Here is a 10644-nt window from a genome sequence, read left to right as displayed (position 1 = left end):
CGCAATTATTTAAGACATAAAACAATATTTTCTAATTAAATTGCCATGCGTTTACAAATAATAGAGCACATCAGAAGAAATAACTCATTTTGATTTTTTCTTTTTAGTATTCTCTTGCGTACAACAGTCTCTTTTATAGTTTTCAAATCCCTAGAAAAAGATACAATTCCTAAAATCCTCCTGCTGCGAATTTATCTAGCGAAAAAGTACACTTCTAACGACAATATGAGTGTTGGGTACTTTTTTAAGCAGTGCATCAAATGACCTTGACGAAAATATTGACCAATTTTCTGATGTTTTTACTGCGAAACCAACAGTCTGAGTTCGCCCCCATATTCCAACTTCACCCTGAATGCACATAAGGTAGTACATTGATACGAACGCTGACGCATTATTCCAACAACTTTTAAAAATAAATATTATTTGATTACTCACTTATCTACTCAACTATAAGCTTATCTTATTCCTATGTCGTCTTAATTACACTATCCATAATCATATCGCCATTGAGCCATTAAGCCAGTATTTAAAAAACTGACTGCTTCCTTGCATAGACCGCAATATCGAAATATAATAATAAAAACATCTAAATTCTTTAATGGAGGTACTTTAAGGTACTTTGCACTGACCAAAACCTAAAATTCTGTTGTTAATATTTATCCCTAATACTCCTACTCAAGTGCAAGACAAGACACTTGAACAAATTTTACTAGGAATATCCTTATCAGTTACTTCATACTTTTATTTTTGAAGCATTAAGTACAAAGATAATAGATATAAGTGTTTATTTATATAACAGTTCAAATAACATATCACACGTACAATGGTTTTATAAAGTACAGTTTCGAGAAATGTCCGATTATACTTTAATTTTTATAATCCAACTGATTCAACATCCCCGTCACTTTCAGGAGTAGTTCCGGATTTTTCTTGGCCAGTCGACACTGGACACTTAATAAGCTTTGAATGTCTCGTTGCTGGAATGCTATCTCTGCTGCCTCACTGTAACACCTAAAAATGTGTATAATTAAATTTCACAAGTAAGAATGAATATAGACAGTCTATTTAAAGTAGTTAAATACTAAAAAATATGGAAAGGCTAATATTGAACGCATTTATTGCCTCGCTTATCACGATATTTGCAGTTAATGTCTAGCATTGTTAAGTGGCAAGAAAACAGAAATAATTTGTTTGTGCATAAACTATAAATGCTCCAAGATTTTACAAAGAGCACAAAATTGTGAATAAATGATTAGTGCATCAACAAAAAAAATGAGTTGATTTACTCCATCAAATCAATCAAGTTCGGGTAGTTTTTGTACCACGACACTAAAAAATTCACCATTTGTCCAAAACGGATGAACTCGATTTTTTCATGAAAATATGGGTGTTAGAGACCAGTCGAATTTTCAATGCTGCAAATATAATTAGAAACAATAGCCAAGCAATTCAACGTACAAGTCGTTTACAAGCGTGCTACAGCTTTTATTACTTTTAAAATAAAGAATATTTACAAAACACTTGAGAAGCGATTATTTCAGAATCGGAATAAACCATATGGGTTCATTTATGTTATTTTGAGCTTCTGAACGCATTCCCAAATATTTTCCTTTCCTCCCGAAACACCCTGCATTTCTGCATAGTTAAGTTCTTGCAAATATCTAATCTGGTTTTATGAGATTTTCGCCAATTTTTTTCCGTACGTAGATGATTTTTTATGTTCTATACTTCCACCTTAGCAAATCATTCTCCTAAGTTTTTTTCCAAAAATCAAATAATTTGTTTGTATTTCGGTTAAATTTGATCTACACATTTTTCGTGCCAAGTGCTAAACTGCAACGAAAACATACATATGACACATTTTTATTATGCTTACTTTAATCTACCTCTTATTTATTGTCCATTTGATACACAATTTTTAATTATAGTCTATAAATTATTTGGTTTTTAATACTAACACCATTCGTTTCTTTAACATCATACAGGGTGTCCCGTAAGCTCATGATCAAAAGGGTACTGCGATATTCTTTGAACCAAAAGAAGACGATCTGCCCAAACTTTTATTAGCGAAAAATATTTATCTTTTTCCAAATATCGGGAGAATGCTACGGTGTATTTTAGTGAAACTCACTGTGAATTTGTTCTTATGTAAGACTCATATTTTGATGGAACAATCGAGTTCAGCCGTTTTGGACAAGTGGTGAATTCTTGAGTGTCGTGGTACAAAAACTACCAGAACTTTTTAGTTGGAGGATGAAACCAATTCATTTTTTTAGGTTGATGCACTAATCATTTATTCACAATTTTGTAGCATTCATAGTTTTTGCGTAAAAAAAATATGTCTGTTTTCTAGTCACTAGCAATGCTAGACATTTACTGCAAATATGCGCCGCGCAAATTGTCTTCGCAAAACCCTCATACTTTGACCATGTCGGTCACTTCTTCATTAGAAAAAGTCATTCAAAACGAATTTGTGAGATTGATTGACAATGATTTTATGCCTCGTATCACGATATTTGCTGTTAATGTCTAACATTGTTAAGTGGCAAGGAAACAGAAATATTTTTTTCGCAAAAACTATGAATGCTACAAGATTTTACAAAGAGCACAAAATTGAGAATAAATGATTAGTGTATCAACCTAAAAAAAAATAGTTGAGTTCATCCTCCAACTAAAAAGTTCTGGTAGTTTTTGTACCATGACACTCAAGAATTCACCACTTGTCCAAAACGGCTGAGCTCGATTGTTTCATCAAAATATGAGTCTTACATAAGAGCAAATTCACAGCGAGTTTTACTAAAATACATGGAACCATTCTCCCGATATTTAGAAAAAGATAAATTTTTTGAAGAACTTTGACCATCAATAGCAGAAGAGACAGACATTGTTTGTTAATAAAAGTTAGGTCAGATCGTCTTCTTTTGCTCCAAAGAATATCGCAGTACCCTTTTGATCATGAGCTGACGGGACACCCTGTATACTACTATTGTTTGGTAATAAAGTCCGTTACGTAAATGTTTGATGCTGTACACGAACAATTCATAAGAACGTTTAGCTAGACATGATGAGACAGAAAAACAATTTTTCCAGTTGCAGCTTGCTTTGTAATCGATGAAATTTCGTTATTACTCAGCTTAAAATTAAGCAGTTACACTTTAGACTTTGCATGCCCAGATATAAAATGATATCAACAAATTTTGATTAGATTGAAAGCAGACTTTGTGAAGATCTGATTATTTGCTGTCGATTTACGGCATTAAAAGTATTTAGAAGATAAATATTTAAAAAATACTTGAATTTATACTGTTTGATCCTTACCAGATAGATTTTAGATAGGTAATACGAAAAGCTTTATTTTGCAGTAGCGTTATTAAATTTCTTGCAATATCTGGACAATTTCGGACTATCTGTATCTCTGGCCCAAATCTTGCAAAAAATAGCAACAAAAAATTCCCGCATTATTTGGGTTGTGCCTGTTTCAACTAAAAATATTAGTTACTTCTCTAGAAATATAAATAGTTTTTAAAAGATAATGGTGAAAATCCTTGGGCAATGCACTCCATATACAAATCCAATATCGAAAAACACTTAAATCAGATAAGTCAGTGGTTTCAATGTAAGCAGTGACTTAAAGTAAACAATTATTTAATACTGAACCATTTCTTTTGTATTATAAATACAACCATTCTAAATTGGAATTAGTTATACGTTAACTTCATTGAGGCTAATCAGCATTTAGGTGCTTCCTCCAACCGTTATTTTGTCAAAAAGTAATTAAATTTGCCCATATTTTTTTAGATTGTTGATGAAATCCAAAATAAAAAACTGTTATAGGCCATATTGCTGGGTGCCTTATTTAGATTAATTTCCATTCCAAGAAACAACCTTTTTTCGCGGATATATTGAGTGTTCACACAGTATTTTTAAGCTGGCTGTGTCATTATTATCATTGTTATTATTATTAGACCGTAAAGATGGCATTTTCATTCAATCATTCATGTTGTGAATACTCTGATAGTCATGAATAAATAAACGTAACTTTGGACATCCGTAACTTAAAAAAATTAAGATAATGGATAAATAAACAATGAACCAAATATGTTCAGATCAGTTAATTAAATGATCACTTATAAAAACACGTTTTTTAAAATATATTTCGCACGCCCATTATTCACAAAGAATGCCCCGACTGTTTACCCAGACCCAGATTTAGTTTTTATGCTGGCTCAAGTTGGATCGTATGATTGTACTTTACGCTACTACCACTTTATATCAGGTACTGCTAAACCAAGAAGTAGGTTGATCAAAAAACTTACTCGATTTTCAAATAATACTTCGCCTTAAGATCATCAGGAACTTTTTGCATGTACTTAAGGGCCTCATCCTTATTGTGATTAGCCCAGCACGCGTCTACGAACGGTCCATAACCAACTGGTGACTTCTTCAGTTTAGCAAATTTGTCCAATTCAATCCATTCCTTTAGAGCTGCCAGTGTATTTATTCGCAGAAACCAATATCTGACAATTATCAAATAATATAAAATGATGTTAAAACATTTAGCTCTGAATATCGGCACCTTTTGTCGGGTATTTTAAAATCGTTCTTTACTTTCTCGGCCAATTTGACGTCTTTCATCTCCAACAATATTTTGCATGTATCATGCACAGATTTTCCCACGAACTTATTTTCTGACTGGAATTTTTCTTCTAATTCTCTTTGAAATTTTGAAAGCTTCAAAGTTTCCTCGCACATACTGGCGTACAAATCTTTTCTGCCCTTGTTATACGCCTCTATAGCGACGGTCAATTGAGAATCTCGTAAATGGGAATTCTGCAAAAACAAACAAAATAATGTAACAAAAGTAAGAGCCATAACTTGATTATGTACTTTATCGCTCAGACTTTCTTCTATAATCATTTGAGCTTGAGATGGAAAATCGTCTTCTTGAATATAAATTTCCGCAAGAGCCGATTTGTAATATTCCTTGCAATATTTGATGTAAAGCGCTTGTGCTACTGGAAAGTTACGAATAGTCATCTGTAAAAAAGTCCCAAGTTTTAATGCATTATTTCAATTAAAATATGCTTTGGCACATGTTTGTTGAATGAAAAATTTAATAAATTTCACAATTTAGTATTAAATCTAGTTTAATACCTTAAAATCACCCAGCGGCATTTTCTCTCGCAACTTCAACACGACCATGTAGATCAAATCAGTGTCACCACTTTCAATTGCGTTGTGTAGAGCCGATTTATTCTCGTGCAATTTCAACAGCAGTTCGACTTGTTCACTTGCTTTGGACTCATACTCTAGCAGCTAAATTTTACAATCAAAAACTAAACTTCAATGACATCTTAATTAAACAGATACCTTTATCGCCAACTTATTTTTTCCAAATTCTGAAGCTTTTTCCGCAATTTCTCTGTATGAAACACCTGATGAATAGCCGAGTTTTGAAGCTATTTCCCGGGCTACAATTTCTTCATCTGCTTGGTGTTGTCCAACCTGTTTGCAATGATATTGGCTTAAATATACATTTGTGCAACATTTTTTGCCATGGTTTTAGTTCGGAAATTTAATAAGTCTAGTGTGATTTGACTGTGAATATCGCAACTATTTAACAAAAATGACGCATTTTAAACAATATAGACTTATACGGTACTTGTTTTTTTTTCTACCATAAGTTTTGATTGAACTTGACTCACTTTATATTTTGCCCAATGTACCATAATATAACTACTGCCTACACTTTCGGGAAGTTTCAAACACTTTGCTATCTGCAGGGCCAAATAATACATATTTCTGACTATTAGCCGGTCCAGTAAATTTTTCAAAGCCTCATTCTCGTCCGCACTTGGAGACTCCCGCAGCTTCATGTATTTTAGTCTACGCTTACATTAAGGAAATTATTATATATTTGGAATATATTTTTAGCCAGAATTAAAAAAAGGATACTGCTCAATAGTAAGAGAAATTCCAACTTTAAAATGGCGAATGGCGTTCAATACTCGGAGCAGACAACACATTTTTACGTATTTGTGGGAATTCATGCCAGAAATAAAGCATTTGCCGAACTGTGCAGCTCGGATTAACATTTTCTGAATATCCGTATCAAATTCATATTTTACAGCGTCCAGGCATTGGTTGACCGCATCTTCAAGACTACTTTTGCTTTTGATCAAAGTTATATACTCGTTCGCTTTGTGACTGCCTTTCTGGAACTGTTTAGATGCTTCCAGAAGGAAACTTCCCGGTTCAGTACTGTTGATACGAAAGATCTTTTGAACCACTTCGGGAACTTTTTGCAACAGCTCGTGACGAGCGCTTGATATAATCCTAACACCATCAATTTCAGCAAGTAAATGAACAGCATGGTCATATGTGTCTTGTACGAATTGGCCATTTTTTGCAACTATCAAAACCGTATGATCCTGCTCCCAATAAACTACAACTGTTTCATTCCCACACCTTCAAAGAATATGCAAAGTTTTTATATAATTCCAGTTTAAATAAGATAAACTTACCATACAAGTTGCTTGGGCCTATGGATTGTATACGTCTCAATTTCGCAGTATTTATGGCGTAGATCGGTAGATCCCAACCAAAGATGGCCGGAATCGGTGAAGAAGCATAAATGACGAGCATTTAACGAAACGGCCATTTCTAGGATTGCAGAGTAAGGATTAGAAATATCTGGTTGTAACTGAAATGAAGTTTTTTATCTCATAATTTAAGTCTAATTGTTTAGAAAATAGATTTAAATACCATCGCACTGGTATGGTGCTCATCTTGCTTCAGTCGATACAACTCCTTTCCTCTTGCAAAAAACACATCGGTAGAGAATTCTTCGGAAACCACCTCCCAACATGTTGGTTCTACTGTTGATTCTGAAAACCAATAATGTTTTTCAATCAATCTTTACCGACCACAATTTGACAGTTTTTTGAACCTGTACGAATCGATTCAGATTTCATCTTGAATGCAATTCCTATTATTCTTTAGCAATTACTCTCAAATTGAATACTTAGTAATTAGTATTTGAGCACTTTATTCAATATTCCATATGCAGGCTGATCCACGGTAATCTTGATAAATTCGGGAATCAATAAAGCAGATTTAAGATTATTTTTTAAAAGAACCTGAAGCTTTATGAGTAAACACGTACAGTTTTACGAGATTAAAGTTGAAGCTTTTAATACGATTCGCAACAGTGTGGCACCTCAATCGCTTAAATTCATTTAAATTCACAAAAAAATAAATTTTCGAAGTTGAGCTTTGAGAATAAAATAGGATTTATAATATTTTTCGAATTTCGCGTCAATTGGATTCTCTATTTAAATAATAAATTTTAAATCATTTTACCCTGTTCTATTCCTAAAAATATCAAAATTACATCTAAATCATCGGGTGCATATTCACTATAGGGTAGTAAACATTTTAGTAACTTTAAAATGAATTATGCAATTTGCACGTATTTTTCAAGGAATAATTTTTACGATCATCTCAGTACAGCGGTAGTATTGTTACTTTTTAAGATTTCTAAAAATATAACTGCTACATTGTACAATTGTAAACCTAAAATCATCGGCTTATCACGACTGTAATATCCTGTTTTGCACTACGTGTATTAGTCATGGTGTAAATAAAATGGATTAAACACATAAAGCAGAGGAATATTCCGATTAATTACATTGCTAAAAGTAAGGATTTTGTATTGTAATAACCATATTTTAATTATCTATTTTTTGTGTCTTACTTGGTACATCGCTAAGCTGCCTGGTTTTGATATCCTTTATGCTATTAACGATAAATATGTTGAAATTCGAAGTCATTACAGCAATTCCAGTGACGTTTTTAGTGTTGGTGAATACTTTGGCATCAACAATTTTAGCGTCGTGTACTTTTGGAAAAATATTGAATTTATGAAATAATTTCCCGAACATGTTGAAAACGACTACATTCCCATCATCCTGGATGCAAATCAGTTTTTCCTCGTTCGACCAACCCATATGGACGATAGGTCTTTGCGTCCACTGAAATACACGTTACTCATTTAATTTTCTTCATTAAATAGCGCTTTAATTAAATGTTACAGCTTATGTTTTTATATCTGCCAATCTTCACCTTATAACCTTATGATAGTTATTGGTAATCCCCGGAATTAATTAAACTTTACTCTTCAATTTAAACTGACTCACTTAAAAACATCAATTAAAGCTAGTCTTATCTAAACGGTTCGAAAAATCGCCCAACCGCAATTCTTAGGGTACTAGAGATAAGCTGTATTCTAACGTCTAATTAACTGGGATGAACTAGCAAAATATTTTCTTATAAATGTATCGAGAGCTTTCTTCGCTTTCATCCGAACGGGTTCGGTGGGAAATGTTGTAAAATGTTGAAAGCTGGGTATCGAATATAAATGAGATAAAAAAGTTTTTATTTAGCAAAAAGCATATCTTTAATAAACCATCACAAACCGGTTTTTTTTTTCGAGCTAATGTGAATCACACACAGTTATGGAGTTAATGCGATTATAAAAAGCTCAACTTGGTCAATGAAAAATGCAAAGCACAGAGGAAAACACTCTGTTTCCTGGGAAGATTACCTATTTGTTGGATCGTTTTCAAAGCAACATATTTTACGACCATTTAGACAAATCGAAATTTGGGCAACAACTTACTTTAAATGAAGTTACTGTCATGCCAGATCCAGAGAATATGGAAATCACTGGCTGTCCAGGGCCACGAACTTTGGTAATCTTGCGATCATCTCGCCGTAACGCCAAGGGACCTCCGTATGATGCAGAAGACACAATAAAGTTTTCTAATTTAATTTCTTGGTTCCATTCCATTGAATAGATTTCCAACCTTCTGAGGATTATTAAATATGTTAAAAGTTAAGTAACCACCTATAAAATTATATGTCATTTCTTTCGTAAAACAAAGTATATTTATCGATTGGTGTAACACTACTTGCATAGTAGGTACAATTCGCGTGATTATTCTTCGAGCAACGTTGTCCATTTACAAACTGACTGAATCATAAGCAATTTTATTATATTTATGTATGAGAATACTGTCCACTTTTGGGCCAGAAAAACGCTGCTAAAGTATAGAAAGGCCAGAACAGCTACATTTAACCTACATGTAAAATTGACCACTCATATAGAAAACATATCTGTATCTATTCAGACCTTTAACAGTAAATCGAGGCTTATTTTTTCATCAAACTTCTGAAAACTTGAAAATAAATAAACAAATCATTTGCTATTTAAGTATTTGAAACTATACTACATTTTTCGGACATAGGAGATTAAGACATTAAACAAATATAAATATATTAACAACCTACTTAAACAATCCGAAATATTAAATATGTTAACAAATATACCTACCTGAAATACAAATCTCGTCCCAATAGAAACCAATTTGCTGTAATCAGGGCACTCGACATCTTGTAACTGGTGAACTAGCTGAACAATGAACGGCTCAAGTTTCACTAAATTCGATACGATAAATTAATAATAAAGGCAAATATAAATGTTCAAATTAAATATCTTTTGTTTTGATCGCTATGAGAAGTGAGGTTATATTTGTTGTTTTCACTGACATTCCAAGTTGACAAGTTGATAATTTGAGGAAGAATCAATTTTATAATTCGAGGTAATTACATTAATGTGGTTCTTTGCTTATGTGCTGAGTGTCTGTAAAATATGTATACAAAATCCTACTACTTTCGGGAGATACATTAAAATATTTTCTATGTGCATTGAAGAATCATCAGCATATGCAAATCCACTTTAAGCAAATATTATCTTTATCGCTCAGTTATAACAACAATTAATGAGCAGATTTGTATTTCAATACATTTTTTATGGAAAAAAGGTTTGTTTGTCGCACCCATAGAACAAGGCTTATCGCACCAAGTCTCTCTCCCAGCATCCATTCTTCCTTGAGATTGTATCCACATCATAGAGTAAGTAAAATAATTATTTTACTTTCTCTATGATCCACATACTTGTCTTCATCTATGATCCACAGAACATACCCCCAGGGGGGATATTTTGTGATTGTATCTGTCATCAAGTATCTCTATCTCTGTATGTATCTCTGTTGAGATATTTGAAGTTTAAAGTTGGCGCTAGTGAGTATAACTACAGGGTGATTCAAAATTGTCGTCATTCCTTTGAAGGTGTTTTGAGAGTACAGGAAAAATAGCAAAATGTGTACAGAGTGATCGAAACTTGACGCCCAAGGTCTACTGTGCTAGAACCAAAACTGATAATTAAATTCTAGACTTAGGGCACAGCATAAAGATTATATATAATCGTTAGGCTGTGCTTAGGGTCTCATTATGTGAAAAAATATTGGTATTTTTTTTGGGGAAAAAGTTATCGATGACGTTATTAACCCCATAATATTTTCTTTTCGCAGAAAGTGTAGCTTAGAGCATTTTTGAGAGAGAGCACATTTGAGACCCTAGGTTTAGAATTTAATTATCAGCTTTCGTTTTGGCACAGTAGACTTTGCCAGATATGGATCGTTCTGTTTATCTGTTTTTCTTAGGCTGATTTTGTAGCTATTTGTGTTTTTTATTAGTTTCGTTCAATGTGGATCAGCTTGTGTTAGGTTGGGCTACTTTGGG

General features: G+C 33.0%; 1 protein-coding gene across 1 annotated transcript; it reads right to left on the bottom strand.

Annotated features, from left to right (window-relative positions):
- Positions 1-770: 770 nt before the first annotated feature.
- Positions 771-9833, bottom strand: LOC109541424 (vacuolar protein sorting-associated protein 16 homolog). The gene is made up of 13 exons (XM_048660930.1): positions 9395-9833; positions 8681-8870; positions 7757-8033; positions 6766-6887; positions 6525-6703; positions 5956-6468; positions 5706-5886; positions 5371-5505; positions 5155-5316; positions 4888-5037; positions 4577-4830; positions 4317-4517; positions 771-1011 (listed from the first exon to the last, which is right to left on the bottom strand). Exons 1-13 carry the CDS (start codon positions 9451-9453, stop codon positions 867-869), a joined length of 2568 nt encoding a protein of 855 aa, XP_048516887.1. The 5' UTR covers positions 9454-9833; the 3' UTR covers positions 771-866.
- Positions 9834-10644: the final 811 nt, after the last annotated feature.

Source organism: Dendroctonus ponderosae, unplaced genomic scaffold (genome assembly GCF_020466585.1).
Source record: "Dendroctonus ponderosae isolate FM_Combo_2020 unplaced genomic scaffold, Dpon_F_20191213v2 Dpon_F_20191213_1, whole genome shotgun sequence".
Classification (NCBI taxonomy): Eukaryota; Metazoa; Arthropoda; class Insecta; order Coleoptera; family Curculionidae; genus Dendroctonus; species Dendroctonus ponderosae.
The sequence above is the reverse complement of the archived record's forward strand: the minus strand, read 5'-3'. Positions and strand labels throughout refer to the sequence as shown.

Coding starts and splice junctions, on each gene's coding strand:
- LOC109541424 (XM_048660930.1), bottom strand. CDS start 9,453: ATGTCGAGTGCCCTGATTACAGCAAATTGGTTTCTATTGGGACGAGAT. Junction 5,506..5,705: donor TACATTGGGCAAAATATAAA/GTGAGTCAAGTT, acceptor CATTGCAAACAG/GTTGGACAACACCAAGCAGA. Junction 5,038..5,154: donor TGCCGCTGGGTGATTTTAAG/GTATTAAACTAG, acceptor ACTTTTTTACAG/ATGACTATTCGTAACTTTCC.